Source organism: Ursus arctos, unplaced genomic scaffold (assembly GCF_023065955.2).
Source record: "Ursus arctos isolate Adak ecotype North America unplaced genomic scaffold, UrsArc2.0 scaffold_28, whole genome shotgun sequence".
Taxonomy (NCBI): domain Eukaryota; kingdom Metazoa; phylum Chordata; class Mammalia; order Carnivora; family Ursidae; genus Ursus; species Ursus arctos.
The window spans coordinates 35,279,632-35,301,374 of record NW_026622963.1 but is presented as its reverse complement, the minus strand read 5'-3'; the positions used below and the strand labels follow the sequence as shown (position 1 = coordinate 35,301,374).

The following is a 21,743-nucleotide window of genomic DNA, read 5'->3' as shown; positions in this document are numbered from 1 at the left end:
GGGTGATACCTCCAGCTTTGTTCTTCTTTCTCAAGATCGCTTTGGCTTTTTGAGATCTTTTGTGGTTCCATACAAATTTTAGTATTTACTTGTTCTAGTTCTGTGAAAAATGCTTTGGTATTTTGATAGGGATTGCATTGCATCTGTGGATTGCTCTGGGTAGTATGGACATTTTGAGAATATTTGTTCTTCCAATCCATGAGCATGGAATATCTTTCCATTGATGTCATCTTCACTTTCTTTCATCAGTGATTTGTTGTTTTCAGAGTACAGGTCTGTCACGAGCTTGGTTAAGTTTCTTCCTAGGTTTTTTATTCTTTCTGGTGCAATTATAATTAGGACTGTTTTCTAAATGTCTCTTTCTGCTACTTTATTATTGGTATGTAGAAACAATAGATTTCTGTATATTAATTTTGTATCTTACAACTTTACTGAATTCATTTATTCAGATAGTTTCTCGGTGGTCTTTAGGGTTTTCTATCTGTTGTATCATGTCATCTACAGATAGTGACAGATTTACTTTTTCCTTACCAGTTTAGATGCCTTTTCTTTTCTTGTCCAATTCCTATGGCTAGGACATCAGTACATTAAGTAAAAATGGCAAGAATGGACATCTTTGTCTTATTCCTGATTTTAGAGGAAGAGCTCTCAGTTTTTCGCCATTGGGTATTAATTAGCTGTGGGTTTTTCATATATGGCCTTTATGATGTTGATTTATGTTCCCTCTAGACCCACTCTGTTGAAAGTCAGAGCCTTTTATTTTTTTATTTTTTTTTTTTAAAGATTTTATTTATTTATTTGACAGAGAGACAGCCAGCGAGAGAGGGAACACAAGCAGGGGGAGTGGGAGAGGAAGAAGCAGGCTCCCAGCGGAGGAGCCTGATGTGGGGCTCGATCCCAGAACGCTGGGATCACGCCCTGAGCCAAAGGCAGATGCTTAACGACTGAGCCACCCAGGCGCCCCAAGATCCTTTTATTTTTAACCCATTTATAATAATATATTTGTCATATACAGAAGGATACATATGTAATATAAATATAATAAACATAGTATTCTAATGAATACCAGTGACCCTACCACTCAACCTGAAAACTAAAACAGAACAATAACTTGCATCTAATTACATATTCTTCCCTTGTACCATCTTTTTCCCACCCAGAGATAATCACTAGTGTTCTATTATTTCCTTTCATTTTCAAAATTTTAGCTCACATATAACATACAGGTATACTTAAATAATATATTGTTTAATTTTGTTCATTTTTGAGCTTTTCAAACAACAGTGACATTCACTTTCTAATATGCTTCGAGGAGTCCCTCACACGGTTGTGCACAGAGTAGCTTGTTAACTCTCCACTGCTGTGTAAGACTCAGCCCTATGAATACACCACACTTGATTCAGTCTCCTCTTGATGGGCATGTTGGTTGTTTCCAGCTTTTTACAATTACGAACTGCATTGCTGTGAACACCCTCCTGTTTGCCTCCTCATGCACATGCGCAAGAGGTTCTTTAGGGGATATACGTGAGAACTGGCCATGCTGGCTCAGGAGCTCACGGTTTTCAACTTTGTAAGAGAATGCCGAAGTCCATCCCTAAGGATCGGGCCAGTTCACACTCCCACCATCAGTGTATGGGTTTCCTGTGACTGATGTGTCATTGTCAGACTTTTTGCCTGTAATCACAAGGGTAAATTATAGTCTTAATTTGCAGTTCTCTGATTTATAGTGCGGTTGAGCTTCTTTTCACATGTTTATCTACTACCCTTTTTTCTTCTGGGCATCTTCTTGATTTTGTATTTTGCCCATTCTCCTATTGGGTTATTTTTGGGTACTGATTTGTAGGACTCCTTCACATATTCTGGATTCTAACTAGTATGGTTGGTCGTGCGCATTGTACATATCTTCTCCACATTTGTAGCTTGTCTGATTTTTTTATGATACCTTTCGGTGAACAGACTTTCTCTACTATAATCAACTGTCTCAAATTTCTGTTATGGTTAGCATTCTTCTGTCTTGTTTAAGAAACCTGTCCCTTGGGGCACCTGGGTGGCGCAGTCGTCAAGTGTCTGCCTTCGGCTCAGGGCGTGATCCCAGCATTCTGGGATCGAGTCCCACATCAGGCTCCTCCACTGGGAGACTTCTTCTTCCTCTCCCACTCCCCCTGCTTGTGTTCCCTCTCTCGCTGGCTGTCTCTCTCTGTCAAATAAATAAATAAAATCTTAAAAAAAAAAAAAAAGAAAGAAACCTGTCCCTTTCCCAAGATTGGAAAGACACGGTCCTATATTTCCTTTTACATTTGTAAAGTTTTGTTTTGAACATTTTAGTGTTTAATCCATCTGGAATTAATTTTGGGGTGTAATATGAGGTAGGACTGTTGCCTTTTTTCCCCACAGCATAACCATGGGAACTGGCACCATTTATTAAATTGTCCCTCGTTTCCTCTCTGACCTGCAGTGTCGTGTGTCATAGCCATGTCTCGCTCTCTGGGTTCTTTTATGTTCCTTTGGTCAGTACCGTACTTTTCTTAGTTATAATAGCTGTATAATGAGTCCTGATGCCTTGTAGGGCTAGTAGACTAATCTTAAACTTCTTTTAAAATACTTAATAGTCATGGTCCAAGGTAGAAAGTCAAGAGGGGCTTTTTTTCTTGATGGGAGAATTTGCAGCCCATGTCCTGGTAAGAATGATTCACTTGAGGAATGATCACAAAATGATAATGTAGGAGAGAATTGCCAAAGCAGTGCTCTTCAGAAGACAAGGAGGCATAAGATATAGGGCACATCTGGAGGGGTTACCTTGGTTCACCCGCTGAAGTGGGAGGGAAGACAGGTAAGTGGGTACTTAGGGTGAGACTTTGTAAAAGTTCTCATCTGATTGCTTCAGTTTTCTTAGGAAGCGAGGTCAGCATTTGAGAGTGATAACGGGAAGAAGTGTTGGAAGTTTCGAGAGAGAGGGAATGGGACAAAGTAGTCACTTAGAAGAAGAGAAGAGTGAGTAGACTTGGGGAATGAAGTGGAATTGCCAGGCAGCAGTGAGGGCTCACTTGAGGTTAGTGGTCATGATTTAAAGTGAGAACAGTCGTCGGGATGGGTGTGTGATCCTCTCCAGGCGTATGCAACCGTGCAACCACAGAAAGGCAGAGAATTGAGTGTACCTGGAGTTGGGGTTTGCTTAGAGTAGAGTGAAGGGGGGTAGAGGCAGGAAATGGATTTTGTGCAAGGAAGGGAGCAGTTACAGTGATGGATCATTGAACCCAGAATATATTTGGAAGGGGAAAAAAGGGCATGAGGAAGGGAGTGAGTCAAAGGATTTTGAGTATCAAAGAATTATTGGAGGTGGCGTCCTAGCTAAAGAGAGAGAGAGCTGGAGACAAGTGGTGATGGAAGAGTGCGATGTTTAATCAGATTATGGAAGAGTTGTGGTGGTTGCTGCTGACCTGCAGATGGTGCTGGAACTTGAGTGGGACATTTCACTGGGTGAGTACCGTTCATGGCACAGTTCCAGACAACCCCCAAGTTCTTAGGACAACCGAAAATGCTTCCATAATTTCGCCCCCCAAAACAGTGACTTAAAACCATGTTTGCAAATACAGTTGTACCCCCTTATCTGCAGGAGATACATTCGCAGACCCCCAGTGGATGCCTGAAACCGTGGGCAGTACGAACCCCATATTTACTCTATTTTTACCTATATGTACGTAGCTATGATAAAGTTTAATGTATAAGTTAGGCATAGTAAGAGGTTAACAACAATAGCTCATAATAAAATAGAACAACTGTAACAATATTCTATAATACAAGTAAACTGAAAGTGACCTCTCTCAAAATACCTTACTGCGCAGTACTCACCCTTCTTGCTGTGATTGAGGAAGGGAGATGACAGAATGCCTACAGGATGAGATGAAGTGAGGGGAGTAACATAGCCCCTGTGACATAGGCTGCTGTTGACCTTCTGATGGAAAGGTCAGAAGGAAGATCGTCCGCTTCCCGATCACAGTTGACCAAAGACAGTGAAACCGCAGATCAGTAGGGGACTCCTGTACTCCCAGGGGTTGAGAATCACTTGCCTAAGAACTAGCCGTGGGGGATGAGTGACTGAGGTGGGGTGGAGGACAAGATCTCTGGAGGAGAGAAAATCAAGGCACGGAGAGGTCAGAGTTTTGGAAGGACAGTCTACATGGACAGACTTCCCAGTGGTTATGATGTTGAATGACAGTGGGACAGAGCTGAACTCTTCAAGGAGTAAGGAGTAACCCACAGGGTCTGGAGGTGACTGCAGGCAGGAGAGGTGGCAGGTCACAGTCTGGAGGTTCAAAGCTGGGAGGATTGGGTGGTCAGGGGAGAGCACAGGAGAAAGGAGGAACAGCTTACAAACAGGTGGCGATCAGGAAGGACAGCTTCCCCACCTCCGGACTGGCAGTACAAGAGCCGTGGCAGAGCAAAGAGCTACCATGTGAGGTGAGGGCTGCAGGAGAAGCAGCAGCACAATCCCCAGGGAGAACCAGGTTTCCGTTAGAATAAGTTAGGGGGCAGAATATCCAAGAAATGCAGGTTGGGAATATGGGAGATTTGCTAGTGGCTGACTGTGATTTCCTAGGGGCCTAGTTGAAGGATCAAGGAATCTAGGTGGGGGTAGGAGAGTTTAAGAGATGAAGTCATAAGCTCACATGGACAAAGCTGACTGGAGGTGAGAATCTAGAAGGTGACAGATGCTCAGGAGCCCGTCTGTGGTAACTGCAGTCAGTATAAGGCCATAAGGATAAAAGGCTTGATAATTTCGAGGCAGATGGGTTGAGGTTGTGAGTATTGGTGAGGGAAGGAGAGAAGACGTTCTTATGAGAAAGAAACCCACAGAGTTCTGGGGCCCCCTTGACTTCCAGAGGCTCTCTAACAACATCCTCATTCCTGACAGTTCAAAGCATGAGGCAGAAAAGGGCAGGCTTCAGAACACTTGGAGCTTCCCGTCTTGATTCATGGGGCTATGAAGTAGGGGTTACTAATCTTTATGACAGGAATACTGTGCACTGATTGGCTTGGGCCTGCTGTATTGTTTATTGCCATGTAACAAATTACCTCAAGACATAGTGGCTTAAAACAGCATTTATTATCTGGCATTTTCCTTGGATCAGGAATCCAGACAGGCATAACTTGTGGAGTCCTCCATCTCTGGTTCTCTCCAAAGCTGCTATTAAGGTGTTAGCAGGGGCTCAAATCATTTTGAAGCTCAGCTGGGTGTTGGTCCTCTTCCAAGCTCACTTAGTAGTTGTTGGCAGGATTTAGTTCCTCACTAACTTTGGCCAGAGGCCCCTTAGGTTCCTTGACACGTGAGCCTCTCCACCATGGCAGCTGTCTTCCTCAGCGAGAGAGAGAGAGAGAGACAGAGAGAGAGAGAGAGGGAGCGCGCGCGTGCGCTAGCAAGACGGAAGCCAGTCCTTCATAATCTAATCTCAGAAGTGACATTCCCATCACTTTTTCCTCATCCGATCAATAGAAGCAAGTCACAAGGTCCAGCCCACACTCAAGGGGAGGGCATTACACAATGTTATGACTAGTAGGAGGCAGGGATCCCTGGAGACAGCGTCAGAGAGTTGCCCATCCCTGAACCAACCACTGATAACAAAGAGATTAAAACTGGCTTGGACCAGTCAGTGGTCCTGGAGCTGGAGTCAAGTCCCCAAACCACAAGGCCACAGATAATAGCAGGGAGGAGCAGAGGATAGAAGAAATACTGGGAGGACAGCCACTGGGTTCGCTATAACTGCTAAGCAGTGTCCATGCTTTTATTCTTCCGAGGCTGACCTATTTTCTTTCTGTAGTATGGGGCTACGTCCTTATGTCTCCCCATTGCCCTCAAGATCAAGTCCAGGCTCCTTACTTCAGCATGCAGTGGCCTTCATACTCTGATCCCAGTTTATCTGTCCAGCCTCACTTCTAACCATGTACTCTTGTATCTTCTAAGCCAGTGTGGTTCATTAAACTTTTTGGTCTCAGCACCCCTTTAATACTCTTATAACTTATTGAGGGCCCCAAAGAGCTTTTGTGACACCTGTGGATATTTATTTAATTAGGAATAAAAACTAACTTTAAGATATTTATTAATTTGTTGTAAAACAGTACTCATTTACATAACACATTTTTATACAAAATAACTACATTTTTCCAAAAATGCTTTGTTTTGAGAAAAATGACATTGCTTTACTTTTTTTTTTTTTTTAAGTTTTCATTTATTTTTTAGCAACCTCTACACCCAGCATGGGGCTCGAGCTCATGACCCTGAGATCAAAGAGTCACACACTCTACTGAAAGTGAGCCAGGCACCCCATAATGTTTTGCATTTTAAAAAATTTCTTTAATGTCTGGCTTAATAGAAGACATCAGGGTTCTCTCCTGTCTGCTTCTGTGTTCAGTTTCTGGCGATATGTTGTTTGGTTGAGGGGTGCGAAGAAAATGTGGCCTCACATAGATATGTAGTTGGAAAGTGGAGATACAAGTATTTTAATAGTTTCTTCAGATCATCGCGAATGTTCTTTGATACTACACTAGCTCTGTGTAAGTGGTCGTTTCTAAAGGGTTAGTTGCAGTGTGAACTCTGAACTTTGTGTATTCTGTTAATAGAGTCCATTGGACTGTCTGCCATTTGAATAACTTTTACCCATTTGGAAAATATGGGTTCCATGAGTAATTTGGGTCTTCCAGGTATTTCATTATCAAGTATTTTTAATCACATTTTCACGTATCAGGTATATTGTGTCAGAAAAGTCCTTATTAGGAAGTTTTGATCGTGGAGGATTAAGTTTTCCAGAATTCTAAGTTTCACTTAAAAGCTCAAACTTTGTCATTGACAACAAATGCTACCAGTTGTCCTCCTTGATGGTAACAGGCTCGTTTCGCTTATTTTTGAGAAAGCGTTTGAATAACCATAGTTTATCTGTCATCATTTTGTCAAGTGACAGTGGTGCTCCATGAAAAGATCCTGTGACTTCTGTCTCATAACTTCTGCTGTGTTCTGGGTATCCTTCAGCTCTGCGTGCACCCACAGCCTCTTCCTGTGCCTCAGGGGGGAATGTGCTTGCATGAGTCCGCCATTATCTGATGGAGGGCGGCAGGCCCGGAGCACGGCCACCAGGCCACCAGCGCAGAAGGCGCCACTTCTGGCTGCTTCCTTGGAGGAGACTTCCAGGCTAGCGCGTGCTCCGAGCACCATGTCCAGGATATGTACTATTATGAACTAGCAAGGTAGTTTTTGATGCAGAGACGCAAATAGAGTGATGATGGTACGACAAGTGATCTATAATTCACTTTTTATAAGCACCCATTTGACAGTACCTTGTTGAAAGACCCAAAAAAAAGACCCCATGTCCTTAGAGTTGTGGTCATGTTCTGGTACCACCTTCACCTTGTTTGGAGCATTAATTATATTCTGAGGCTGCTGTGGGACCATCTGTCCCAGAAATGTTCTTCGATACAGTTTGAGTAGTTGTTACTATGAATGTTCTGCCAATGTACACACAGATTTTATTGCCGTTCACATTGATATTAATAAAAAGACATCGTTAAACAAATTTCTTTGGTTAACAATTTTTCATTGCTCTAAATGGGTGTCTTCCTCCTTCACAAGTGAGGAAAAATCCCCCAAAGTCTGTGACTATAATCCTGTCTTGTATTTTTATGTGTTAATAAATAATTAGGAGTCACTAGTCACTGCATTTTGCAGGTTCACAGATTTTAAATGTGATTTTTATTATTTTTTTTTTAATTGACTTTCTCATTCTGGTAGGAACAGAGCAGGCTGTAAAAGAAATTTATTTCTGCCATCTTGAGGTTTAGTAACTTTTCCTATTGGAAGGTCCTGTATAATGTGTGCTGCAGATTTGGACTATGTATATGAGACCATATCCACGCACGAGCACTCATGAGCTCACAAGCAAGTCCTTTCACTTAGCAAAGGAAAGAATGGAAGAAAGCTGTTTTAGGAAAAAAGAATGGGGCCTGAGTTCGCTCTTTCATTCATCCCTTGAGAGCATGGGGGTGGGGGGAGTAATGTATTTGGGTTAATGATGAAGAAAACAAAAACAGCATCCCTCTGAGGAAATGTAACTGGATACAATTTAAAGTAGGACCAGATTGAAACAGAATTCTTTTCGGAAACGGAAATATTTTGTCACACAGATGCCATCTAAATTTTAAAAGAAATATAGACTTCCTTTCTTTTCATACATCTTGATTTTGTTAAATCTTGTATTTCTTCGAGCCATATGTCCCAAGTAATTAAGTTATAAATATTATACAGAATAATTTGCATACATCGCAAGTGCTTTTTAAATTTGAAGCAGCTTACCTTTCTTTCTGACATCACAGTCCTCCCAAAGATGGATTATCTCAATTTCTCCATTGACTTTATCCCAGCAATACACATTGTCCTGAGCTGTACAAGTGCACACTACTGCACTCTGTCCCTGCCAGACAGTAGACAAAGTTTATTGTTTTGTTTCCTTTTTTTTTGATGGAACACTAAAGATGCCCTAGCACCTCCTTTAGCTTTTTGAACTGATAGGTATCAAGCAAAGCCTCACGTGCTGTTCTTGCTGAGTATTGTTAATGCTACAAGACAGATTAAAATCTCAGAAAATCCCACTTATTATATACTTTATAGGTATGGATAGTTTTTATTGTTAATATCCTAAATCATCTAAAGGCTTGTTTTCTTTCTTTTTTTTACAGACCTAACTACCATAATGAATGCTGCATATTAAGAGAAACCACAAGAAGGTTATACATTTGGTTGTCTAATAATCTTGGATTTGATATGAACCAACACGTATTCCTTGTTGTCATTGACAGAACCCCAGTTTGTATGTACATTATTCACATTCCTCTCTGTTGTGTTTGGGGGAAAAAAAAGACATTTTAGCCTTTTTTTAAGGTTATTGATTTAATTTCATGTTATTTGGTTGCATGAAGTTGCCCTTAACCACTAAGGATTATCAAGATTTTTGCACAAACTTATACATGTCTAGGATCCTTTTATCAAGGCAGTTACGTTCATCATTCTCCTGCCTTTACTCCACTATCACCAGACACTCCATTAAATATAAAGTAGCATTTTTAAAAAATGACCACTCAACATAATGCTTAAGGGATTTCCTCTGTGACAGAACCCAGGAACCAGTTCCTAAACACATAATGTTGGCATATTGAAGATGAAATTAAAATCGTCCTTCAGTTTTGAGGCCATGTGTAAAGTTTAATCATACTGTAAAATATCTATTCCGTATTAGAAATAGCTAGTCGACAGCTTATACTTCTCAAAACTCATAGTTACGTACACAAACTCAGTTTTTATATGTGAAGTTAGTGAGTCTTTTGTGTTATTCCGAAATAAAGGCAATGATTTATTTTTTTCCCCAATGCCAGTACAATTTGAGCTAATCACTCAAGGTGGATAATTTACATTTTAAAGCTGGAATCAGCAGTAGCCCTATGGGAAACCAGACACTGCATTGACTTTTAAATGAACCATTGTTTTCTTTTGGAACTAGAATTAGAATAGTCGATATTCATCCACAAACCATTATTATGTGTACATTATTGTTGCTATTGTGATAATAGAGAATTTTATTTATTTTTATGCCAGCTTCTATTGTGAGAACACATTTAGTCAGTTTGGGTTTTATCAATCCTGTTATGCTTGTCCTTGGAACATCTTTCGCGTATTCAAGGTTTGTAGTTGAAAAGTTTACTGTAAAAAAAAAAAATCAAAAACAAAAAAATGTATTGTTTTTACAGAATAAATTTATTGGAATGTGTACTGGGAGTAAGATTTGAGGTGTAAACAACGAAGTTAGTGTAATTTGGCTTCATCTATGTAATGTGAGGTATTAATGTAATTCATATATTAAAGCAAAAATTGTTAACAGCAAGTTGACAATAGAATCAAGTGCAGGTGAGGGTTTTCTTTTTCTTTCTTTTTTTTTTTTGAACATTGGGTTTTAGGTTTTTTTGTAAACATGGGGGAGGGAAAGGAATGGCTACACGATTGCTTGCATGTCTCAGATCATATTTACCAGCTCAGTGGACCCTAAATTCGCACCCTTGACATCATCCGTGCATTGATTTGGACTCCCATTTTTTTTGTTTTCTTATTTTGGTGAAGAGCTAATAAATAACGTGAAGAGAAAATGTGAGACGTTCTAAAAGTAGGGCCATTGAGGATGGTGATGGTGCTGGTGGTGATGGTGATGGTGATGGTTATGGCAGCCGAGCGTATGAAAGCACCAGTCTACTTACCCCTCTAGGGCACTGAGAAGGCAGCTAGATTTTTAGTTTGTGTCTCTCGCTTAAATATTAATTTTTCTCTATACTCATAATTGCAAGTATGAAAAGTTCCATTAAAAGATAATAGGGATGCCAGTCCAGTTCTTTTTCCTTGTAAAGTACTTTTTAATTTTGAGTGTTTTAATTTCATTTTAAATTAATGAAATTTAATTAATTCACCAAAAGTCCTCTTCATTGCTCACACTAAACCATAAGGAGAATGTAGATGACATTTTGAATTGGAACATGTAACTGACAGATTTTTAAAATAAAAATCCTAAAAACTATAAAACTGTTTCTGAAAAAAAATACAAAATGTTTCAAATTTAATAAGATTTGTTTTCATAAAAGGCCAAAAAAATTTATTAAAAATATACACAGAAATACAATAGAAATATTTCCAGTCACCAATAAAACAAGTATTCATTAAGGGTAATGATAAGTTATCAATCCCTCCTTAGCTATTTAGACTCACAAAAAAATTTTATTAAAAGCAGTTTTTAAAACAGCAGTAAATAGTATACTTTCTTTGGGAAAACATTTTTCAAATAACATTTTAAAATATTGTGATGATTTGCTTTTTATATTGAGGTTAATAATGATGCATATGTATCTTTATATGCAACAAGTATCTCTCCAGTATTTGCTGTTTTGAATTTTTTAATATGCATAGGCCATATTCACTTTTGAATAGTTTCATTTTCATGCTCACTATTGTAGGAGCTAAATTGTAATTGTTTACAGTTACATTTAATATGTGCAAACAGAATATTGAAATAGATGGTCAAGTTTATTCACAAATAATTTTGAATATATTTGTTTAAGCAAACTGTTTCTCAACTTCACTTTTCCTTCAAAAAAATAAAATATACCCACAATTTACCCATACAATACCATATGAGAGCTCACACATACAGTGTTGAGCGAGAATTTATGTATTCTTAAGTATTCCTCTGTGGGAAGGGAGTGAAATGGGACAAAATACCAGTAGCAGGATAACAAAAGTCAGTGATCTAGAGAGGAGGAACATGGAATAGTATTTTTATTCAACTTTTTCATCTGCCTTTGTTTTTATAAAGAACTCTGGTTTGTAGATACAACGATAGGCCAAGAGCTGAGGAAGAACTCCGTACGCTATGTTTAATGCTAGAAAAAGGGTTTTCGCTTCTTCGGGGACTCTGTAGACATAAGCAGTTCTAGCATGAAGAGAAGCACCGATGTGAGAAAACTGAGCCTGTTGCATTTAAAAAAAAGGGGGGGGGAGGTAAGCATGAATTCTGTGTTCAGTTGGATTCACAATGTGTTCTGGATGATTCATTCAGACCATGTTTCCTGCGCCCTCAAAACCAGTCCTCTCAAACAACCCATAGTCTAATTTCACAGAATTTAGGGCCAGTCTTAACTGTTCAAATAAAGCATACCTTCCTTAGCATGGCTTTATCATGCCGGCTGTTGATTCACGGTTCCAGTGCCCCTTACCAAACGCCAGTGGCTCAATTTAAAGAAAAACTGAATAAAATCTCAGGTGGTGGTGGTTTGGTTTGGTTTGGTTTGGTTTTCTGATTTGCATTCTGGAGATCTATACAGGCGCTCACTTGTGGCTAACTAAATGTGTTCCAATAAAAATGAAAGTACAGAGTTTAGAAAGTGAAAATATTTTTAATATAGATATTTAAAGAGAAGCACCGAGGACCCAGCTTCATTAATCAGTCTTTTACCTATTCCTTGCAACAAGAGCTCAAAGCCCTTCATTATATATTTTTTTGTTTATTTCTGCAGGTATTTGTTTTTTATGCAATTTTAAAAATACTTTAAGGGTTGTTTTGTAAGTAAGGTTGTTGCCAACTCGGGTAGGGGTAGGACTGTGGTTGCTCTTTATAAAATGGTAAATGTACATGCGGGCAACCTTTTCAAATCAAATTCTGATTTATTTAGAAGTACAGCTTGTCAGCATAACCTGAGGCTAGAGCTTGCCATTTGTACTTATATACTTGTTCATAACGTACATTCAGAATGTATCTTTTTTGATACTTTTCATAAGCACAGGGGAAAACTGTATTAGAAAAGGCTTCTGTGTGAGGATTTCCTCAGGATTCTCGTATTGTTACAAAATGCAACCCTGGAGTCTGCGTTTTCATATCTTACTGAAATCTAAGCTATATGTGAATAAAGGATTGGAAATCTAAATATAACAAGTGATGAATTATTAGTTCATTAGGATCAAAGTGAAGAGAGAAGCTTTATAACCTAAAGAAGTCACAGAATAATAAGAATGAAAGCTAAGTAATTTGCTTTAAACACGTATAATTTACCTTACACTTCCTTCCGTATGAAATCAGTTTATTCTGTTAAATGGTTAACAGATAAAAGTGTTCCTTAGCACTTGACTTTACCATGAGAAGAAAAGGACAAGCTTTCATCGGTGGCGGTGGCGTGTGTACGGATTTGTATCCGTGACAGGTACTTTAACAGGCTACATTTTTACAAATTACTGATACGTTCTAGGGACCTCACATACAGTTCCGCTACTCTCTGGAGATGAGAAATTAGTGTGGTGTGTTACCAAGGACCAACACAGAAACTGTGTCCACCTCTGCGGTTGGGATCCATGAGGCTCCGTGAGGGCTCTGCCCTCAAACACATGTCCCCCAGGCAGATGCCCAGACAGCACCTAGCAGGTGGTAACATTCCCTCTCCAGGCTCTGAAGACAAAAGACCTTGTGAGTAACGGGCATTGGAGAGGCTGCCCCAAGGAGCCGCTCTTGGGCCGTTCTAGGAACACTGACCAGGAGCTTCGCCCCTGTTGCTGTTTTTCCCTAGGGCCCCTTTTCAATAACAGTGTTTTCTGACTAGAGGCCCGATATGAACCTTGATCTTCAAAAATGTGGGTTTGATGTCTCTGTCTTTATAGACACTTGTACACATGACAAAAATCACCAGGTTTGGGGAAAAGGCAACCATACTTTGAGAGATTAAGTAATACGGGCAATCATGCCTACTTGCATAGGGAGACCTGCATAAAAAGTCAGTGATTCTGTAGGCTCTTTTCCTGCACTCCCCAGTGCAGTTAATACCTCATTTTCAAAAACAGCAAAATCATGGCAACACTACAAAATGATCATGTCCTTAGATTAGATTGTAAGCCCACCGGGCAGGTACTGTGTCTCATGTTTTGTGTGGCGCCTCTCACATTGTTAGAGCTCAATAAACATTAAACAACAATGGTCTTGTGACTGTCAAAATACAAAAAGGTTCTACAAAGCATTTCTCATTTTTATACCTATTTTGGTAGGCCTTCCTTCTCTAGAATTATTTACCGAGGGGTACAGATTTATGTTTCTAGCTCAAAGAGGTGTCTGCGGGTGAGAGAAGCCTGAGGCCAGTGTTCTGCTGTTTCTGACACTGCCTGCAGCTCTGACAGGTGTGTTTACCGTGGTCACACCTCCCGCTGGGTAAGCACCCAACCACTGCTTCCTCCCTATGTCTGCTGTGTCCCATTTCCAGAGTTCTCAAGTTTCAGGAAACCCTCTGTCTCCCTTGAGAACGGTTCCCTCCCCAAGCACATAGCTGCTAAGAGCCTGCACAGTGTGTCCTGCGTGATGCTCCCCCCAGCACACGAGGCCCGCCGAGGGCAGGGCCGAGACCTCAGCCTGGCACCCAGGCTGGCATCTGATGGCTCTGGGCTCAGTACTGCTGGACCATCACCCAGGATCATAGGTACAACTTGAGCCCAGGAATCTCTGCCAATTTCAGTGATGTGACGTTGGAGGCCCCTAATTCTTTCCTTGCCATTCTAAATCAGCTTTCACCTCAAGTAAATTTAAAAGATACGCTTTGATTTTTTTAAATCGATGATTAGTATGGAAAATGAGGCCAAAAAAAAAAAAAACCAAAGAACAGTTAAACTTTAATAGCTCCCTTTTCTTATATTGAGAGACAATATGGAAAGAATGACTAAAAATCACGATCTTGGTTCCAGAAAGAAAAGCTGGAAGAGTATCATGTGTCCACATAAGTATCATAGGCCAAAACTAATGTGAACGTTGGGACAACAGTCAGGCTCTTTGGCCAATACAAGTAGTTAATCCAGAACTGTGTCATTTTTTAGGGTTCTCTGAGCAGCACAGTCCAGGCGTTAAGAACACTGCATCTGGAACCAGACGGCCAGTGTCAGATCCCAGCTCCACCGGCAGTATGACCTTGGGTTAGGTATGTAACCTTTTTGGCTTCCTCATCTATAAAAGTAGGATAATAATGGAGCCTACCTCATAGGGATTGCTGTGCCGGTTCAATGAGTTGATCTTTGTGGAGTGCTTAGGACAGAGCCAAAAGAATCACCTGTTGTCATCTGGCATTCTACTTTTGTTCAGAACACAGGTGAGCTCTTTGTTTTTAGATCCCCTTCTTGACCTTTAGACAATTTGAAGATGGTCTGTCTCCACAAAAGCATAATCATGTGAAGACGTTAAACCCAAAGTCTAATCTTAATACTAAATAAAGATGTTTACTGATGAATTACACTTGAAGCAAACTATTAAAATAGGATTTACATTAGTATCCCAATTATCCATGGTCTTCCAAAATCTCTCAGGTACTTCCTAAAGCTTTCATAAGGAAAAAACATAAAATTCGCCTCCAGTAGAGTCAACTCTACAACCAAATTACCCACAGATAAGCTTCCAGACCCTTTTGTGAGAAAGTACAGAGCACCCTCCGTAGCCAGGGAGTAGGCGAGTCCAAGCAGTGAGTGGGAAGGGGCGTTGCCTGACCCAAGGGGGACTGTTCCTGCTTCCAGGGCTGTGGGTGTTACTGGATGGGCGGCAGGCTCCCTGCCAAACCCACTGTGAGTCTGTCCCAAAGCTCTCTCCCAGTCTCTGATCTTTAGGTAATAACATCTGTTATACGTGGCTTCAGGTGAATGAATCCTGAGCAACACAAGGCACTTCCTGTCTAGACTCCTCTTGGGAATTTTAAACCAGTAACAAGAACAGCAGCAGAGATCCACAGTGTGTTGTGTGCCAGGCACTGTTCTAAGCCTTTTCTATATATTCCCTCACTTAACCCTCTCCCAGCAGCTTTATGAGAAAGCTCCTCTATTATCCTAACTTTCACAGAAGAGGAATCCAAGGTGGCCAAGGTCACGAGCTCATCAGTGACAGGCTGAGATAGGAACTAGTCCCTCCAGAGCTCATGCTCTTCACCATATTGACTAGATTTTCTTCTAATTTTCAGTTATATTTTAGCAGAGAAAAATTCTTCAGTTGCTAGAAAGTACTAATAATAAGTGGATCTAAGCAGCTTGGAATACTTGTCAAACTAGACTTGCAACTTTAATCCGATAAGAATTTTATATGAAAAGACACGAGTTATGAATAAGTCCCCACTGGCTTTTGGGTGTAAAATGTGTCCTCGTTTTATTTGATTTTATTTTTTACTTTTTGATTGATGTTTTTGATTTCTGAAGACAGCAGATTTATCCTACATGATCTGAAACCAGGGACCCAGTAAGGATTTAACATGTTTTTCCACTGACTTGTATTGATATAGAAATTTTTCAAAGATTTTTTTTTCTTATTAAATCACGTAGTCTTAGGAGTCCACTAGGCCTTTCAAGCAATGCAAACTTGGATAAAGTTAGTGGGGTTGTGCATAAAGCTTCTAAATGAGGAATGGCAGTTTGATCAGGCGAGGGATGTGCGTCGGGTTGTAGAGGGTGTTTTCTGTGATGAATGTGCCAGGTGCCCTCCCAAGATGAGAATTCATTTCATAAGCAAGTATTGGCTAGGTAGAAAACCAGTCACATAACTGGAATCCAACGTTCTCATCTTGGGCACTTTGGTTCCAGTGTGATCTGTAACTTTTCCTTACGCTAACCACTCTGAGTATGTAGGTACTAAGGCCCGGCCCAGAGTCATGGGACTGTCAGGCACACGGTTCTCAGATGACACCATTCTCCTTGGTTGGGAGAAACCCCCTCCTGACATTTGCAGGGTCTAGTCTGTAGCCTCCAGCTACCTTGTCAAGCTGGGCAGTGGTGGATGAGCCAAGGGTGCCCACGAGGCCTAGGGTCTGGCTGAAGCCGCCACTGCTGCTGCCAAGAGCTCTGCTGGCCCCGCTGCCCTTCCCAGAACCGCCGGGCCGGAGCCACAGGGCCCGTCTGCAAGCCCGGCCCTCACCAGCAGGTACAGTCCCCGGTTAGTCTTAGTGCTGTCGCTTCAAGCACCCCCTGGCCCCCAGGGTGTGACCTTCCCAAGCCTCCTCAATGATGATGGTCCGTGTTCCTGCAGCGGGGTCCGCTACAGGGCAGACCCAGGTACAGGGCATGGAGAGGGACCATGACTGTGTCCAACTCTGAGCAAGCTAATCCTCTAAGGAAGGGACTGGTAAGAGAGGCTGGTGGGAGGCCCTCTGTCCTGGGGAGTGCAGGAGAATAAGGTGTGTAAAACAAAAGCCGAGGCTTACTCTACCCTGTGACCTGCTGCACGCTGCAGCTCCTAAATGCTTCTGTGGCCTAGCACAGCGCACGCGGCCCCACTGGCAGGACCTCCTCCCACCCCCCTCCGCGCCCACACAAGGTCTGGCTGTGCGCCATAGGATTCCACTGTAGCTAACGTCTGCATGAGAAGAGGGATACCAGTGGAGAAGAATGTGGGCATTGGGGTCAGACGGGATTCCAGATCCCTATTCTGCCACTTAGTAACTGTGACCCCAGGCAAGTAACAAGCGGCCCTGAGCCTCCGCTTTCTTTAAGTGAGGCTTTAAAAAAAAAAAAAAGAAAAGAAAAACTGCAGGGATAATGCTGTGTTCATCATACTGTTTCTTCCGGGGCACACAGGAAGACCACATGTATCTGCTTCCCTTGCAGTTGGGTTGGTGCCAGGCCTGGCTCTTGAAAATATCCCACATGATCTTTGTCCAAGCAAGAAAGAAGACTTTATTGTGTTAAGCCACTGAGTATTTGCTACTCCAGCAGAGCACACAGCCTATCCTTACGCAGATAAGTAAGTAGAACACAGCCTGCTTTGCCTCCCATGAAGTAAGGAGATGAGGGCTCGGACCACTGTAGGGCGATGAGCTGTAAGCGGTGGGTTTGCGGCTTGCCCTGGAGACAGAACTAACTATACCTCGTGACGGGCTAGATGTAGGGGTGAGGGAAGGGGAAGGGCTGTTTGCAGGGATGGGGAAAATGGGGGGTAAGGTGTAGGGAATGCCAGGAGTCCTGTTTTAGACACTAACTCCAAGACAGCCAAGTGAAAAGGTTGAGTTTGGGATTAGGTCTAGGAGTCTGGGAACAGCCTGGCCTAAAGATAGAAAATTGGAAGTCAGCTTATAGTTGGTGTTGAAAGATAGGGAAATAAAGACCCAAAACCATGGCCTAAGGAATCGGCTATTCAGAGGTCTGCAAAGAGGGTAGATATTAGTTCTCTTCCCTCTGAAGTCCTTCAAGGAAAGAGGAGGAACCCTTCCTATGGATGCTGTACCAACTTTTTTGATTGATATTCTAATTCCGTAATTGAGAATCACCTCAGACTGGAAGGATTTAGCCCAAAGTATTAACCCATGAATACTGTAGCTGTTTTTCCAGCCTGTGAACGCTGGAGTGCTGTTCTGCCATCCCAGCTCCTGTACCAGGACTGTCACTAACTGTACGTGCTGACAGTTTCCAGATAAGCCTCACTCTTGGGCCTGCTCGAAAAGAGCAAGATGCAAGAGAATGATTTTACCAGATGGATTCATTTGTTGTTTTTTTTATTTATAGTGAGAAGGGGGGAAAGATAAAATTACTTAATAATTTTCTTCCTTGTTCATAAGATCAGTTTGTCTTGCTAACTGTTACCTTGTAAAAATGTACTTTGAGTAATAATACACTTCCATAGATAATTTTATTTCCAGTTCAATGAAGTAAGCATTCACTGAACACCTGCTCGAGGCCAGGGACTTGACTGAGTAGCAGGGGGAAGGAATGGCGTGACTGGGAGCAGAATGTTCTCAAATCCAGTTTCCCTGGCTCAGTGCAGTGTAGCACAACAGAATTCTGACACCTTCGGTGTGAGGTAGACATCTCAAAGATAACGGCTCTCAATTGTTCAGTAGCCATGGCGTTCAGAGACTGGAAAACAGCACCGAAAACTAGCGGTGCCCCTTGCTGGGTGTGTGACCTGGGACAGATCGTTAACCTCACTGAACCTCTGCTTCCTCACCTGTACAACTGGATGGCACACCTGCCACGTAGTTATTGCAAAATCTGAATAAAATGCATACGTAGGAATGTCTCCCAAAGAACTGGAGAACAAAAGGGGACGAGTCTAGGACCTGCTTCCCACCCTTAAACACCAAGCAGATATGTTTCTCAGGTTCTCGACAATGACAGCCAGATCCCCAGCGGACGTGCTGAACAGAGCGTATGTTTGGTACCTGCGCTAGACCTCCGGCATGCATCAGTGTTATGTCAGGCATCCAGGAGCATCCAGGAACCACTAAGCCGTAAAGCGCAATCACAAAGTAAGGGACAGAATAGAACAGATACGCCAGCATCTGTATGGAACAGAGAAATAACATCGTCAGCAACTTCTCAGTCAGCCTGGCCTGACGAAAAGCACAAAGATGAACATTTTTTATCTCTGAGACTATTAACTCCCGTTCCTACGTGAGTCCACATGTCCCCATTCTTAAAGAACGAACATTAACTTTAGAAAGACCATAGGCTTCATAACTACTTGACCTGGATTTTAGGATAAGCGGCGGGATCCTTTAGGTAGGGCTCTTGAAATTGCGTATATAGTCGGCAGAGCTCCGCCGGGCAATCCAAAGCAATCTGAGAACAAAAACGAACTCATTATAAAGTTACCATCACATCTGATTCTCAGCGTTTGCTGAGAGGGCTAAATGTTCCAGGTTCAGCCCCAAGCTGTTTTGCTATTTAACAAAAACTGTGAATTGTAGAAGCTCATCAGTAGAAGGGAAAGAACAGAACTACTCTACAGATCCATTCGAAGGAGATGAAGACGTTAATAGAGGAACAGAATAACTAATGCTCTATTCTCGGGCGCCTGTAAAGACTCCCACCGGCCAAAACACAGCTCGCGCTCGATTACCAGTTTCACTTTTCCTGGGAATAAATAACTAGCCAGCTGTTCTCTGCAGGAAGAAAAGGACATTCCTGGACCAAATTCATCTTACTGTGCTTTGCAGAATTTAAAAAACAGCCACCCCCTCTCTCCAGTGCCTCACAGAGCACATGGCCTTTGGGGGCAGTAAAGGGTGATTTGAAAGCAGGGCCCTCCTGTGTGAAGCCTCGTCCTGTGTCTACTTTGAAAGGGAGCAGAGCAGAGTTAGTCACAGCAGACTCTTGGCCACAGAAGAGACCCAGTCTCTCTGGCACATAACCAGGTCCCCTCTGAGTCACCTCCCTCCTGCATCACTCCTCATGTCTTTGGCCATGAATGTTGTCCGGCCTAGATAACATCTATGAACACGGGCCAGTGGCAGAGCTGGTAAAAATGGGCCCAAACTTAAAAACCCATCTGCAAAAGTCCCACCCACATGCACACATCTTTCTCGTGCACAGAGGCGTGGATACGGCCGTGCAAGAATACAGCTGGGGTTCATTTTTGTTGCTACTGTTCTTTTAGCTTTGGGAATTAGAGCAAACTAACCAAAGAACAGTTTTAAGGATGCCTGGGGCTGGCTCAGTCGGTAGCATGTGCAACCGTTGATCTCGGGGTCATGGATTCAAGCCCTATGTTGAGCATGGAGCTTACTTAAGGAAAAAAAAAAACAGTTTTACTGCTCTGTGCTCTGAGCAAAGCCTACGGCCCTGCCTTCTCCTTCACCTCCCTTCCCTGTGCCATGCCTCCTATTAGCTGACTCGACTCCAGGAAATTTCTGATGATCTCCTGATAGAGACCGCCCTTAAGACGGCTTCTTGAGCTGAACCCAGCCAGCGGCACAGAGAATATGGTTCAAGGACCCCAAGACAGTGAGTCAGCTACATCGGCTCACACTTGCCACTCAGCTCCCCAGCTGCTGTGCAGGCCAGCAGGCTGAGAACTGATTGTCACTGACGCTGAATGTAATTACCCATATTATTCTGACCATGGAAATTTGTTTCCACTAAGAATAAATCATGACACTAGGCATTGCAAAGGATTGTCGTCAATAAAAATAGTAACTCATAACCCCATGTAGTGAACACTTACCACGTATAAGGCCCTCTATAAGTGTTTGATGTTTATTCTCTTATTTAATCGTCAAACCAGGGCCGTAAGATAGGTACTGCTATTTTACATAAGAAGAAGCTGACGTCAAAGAGGTTAAGTCATTTTTCCAAGGCCACACAGCTGGTAAATAGCCAGGATCGTAACTCTTTACTCTGGTCCCTTCCTCAATGCCACATCCCTACTCCTGAGAACCCTGTGCCACAGTGTCACTGGAATCTTCAGCTACCAGCCTTCCCAAAGACATCACATTTAAATCAGAAACAGCAAAGAAACCAAAAGAATGAGACTCTACTAGCCAATTTTTCAGGCAGGCACCCTAACATCAGGGAAGGAAGAGACTTCCGGGTGGGCTTAATCCAAGCTGCTGAAGGAGGTACACTTGGCAGCCCAGCGGGGGCCACCCCCACAGCGGGGAGGCGGGCAGGAGAGCAGCAGCAAGCGGGGCCAGGTCTCCAGGCTCTAACAGGAGGAATGTTTTGTAACGGCACTAGGAAGTCTGATTAAATGTTTTTCTTTTTTTAACATTACGTTGATCCGTTATGCTTACCAAGCCTCTAAACAGACAAAATCCAGTTGCCAGGAGAAGACACACGACCAACATTAAATCAAATGGTCTTCGCAGCAGGTCCTTGGCTTGGACTTCTTGAACGACCTAAAATAAGAGTTTGTAACCAATGAGCAGGCCCAGGTGCCAAAGAAGAATCTGAGATCTACTGATGCCTAAGTGCTGGATGGTGAGAGAATTATGGGTGATAAACCGCTAACCGCCTAACTTAACAAAAATCATGTCCCGCCTCCTCTCTGCTCCCACTTTGCTCATCTGTGAAATGGGGAGATTGGGCTGGGTCATCTTGGAGGGCCTTTTGAGCTCTAGGAGTTGTATTTTTTTTCTTGCAATAGCAGTTTTGTGATTATATATGTAAGATATACTCATTTTAAAAGTAAGGTAAACCATAAACCCAAGCCACTATTAAGAGTCACTATATTTTTCTGAAGATATCTATCTTTATGATCTACATTTGTTTTTTACGAGGTTACAACTTTATGTATAACCAATTTTGTATTTGTTCTTTTGACACTCAACATTTACCTACATAACAAGCACTGTCCCGTGTTACTAAAAACTCTTCTGGAGCGTGATACCATGTGGAAGCACCGTATTTCAACCGTTCTCTCACTGTTGCACATTTAGGCATTTGCACTGTTAAT

The 21,743-nt window shown here is 42.1% G+C and overlaps 2 protein-coding genes across 10 annotated transcripts in view; one reads left to right on the top strand and one right to left on the bottom strand.

Moving 5' to 3' along the window:
* HDGFL3 (HDGF like 3) overlaps positions 1-13,536 on the top strand; it is a 78,279-nt gene extending 64,743 nt beyond the window's left edge. For both annotated transcript variants that reach the window (XM_048220480.2, XM_026510565.4), the window contains one exon: positions 8,722-13,536. In XM_048220480.2, coding sequence (XP_048076437.1) covers positions 8,722-8,911 — 190 coding nt within the window. In that variant the 3' untranslated portion in view covers positions 8,912-13,536. The remainder of the gene's footprint in view (positions 1-8,721) is intronic.
* TM6SF1 (transmembrane 6 superfamily member 1) overlaps positions 1-21,743 on the bottom strand; it is an 83,376-nt gene that overhangs the window by 27,533 nt on the left and 34,100 nt on the right. For 4 of the 8 annotated variants that reach the window (XM_057303820.1, XM_057303821.1, XM_057303819.1 and 1 more), the window contains 4 exons: positions 21,082-21,186; positions 19,037-19,129; positions 18,730-18,849; positions 8,339-8,456 (listed from right to left, as the gene is read on the bottom strand). In XM_057303820.1, coding sequence (XP_057159803.1) covers positions 8,339-8,456; positions 18,730-18,849; positions 19,037-19,129; positions 21,082-21,186 — 436 coding nt within the window. Of the gene's footprint in view, positions 1-5,085; positions 7,495-8,338; positions 8,457-10,649; positions 11,549-18,729; positions 18,850-19,036; positions 19,130-21,081; positions 21,187-21,743 lie in introns of those variants that run through there. The other 4 variants (XM_057303822.1, XM_026510559.4, XM_044388443.3 and 1 more) reach the window with 3 other exon arrangements.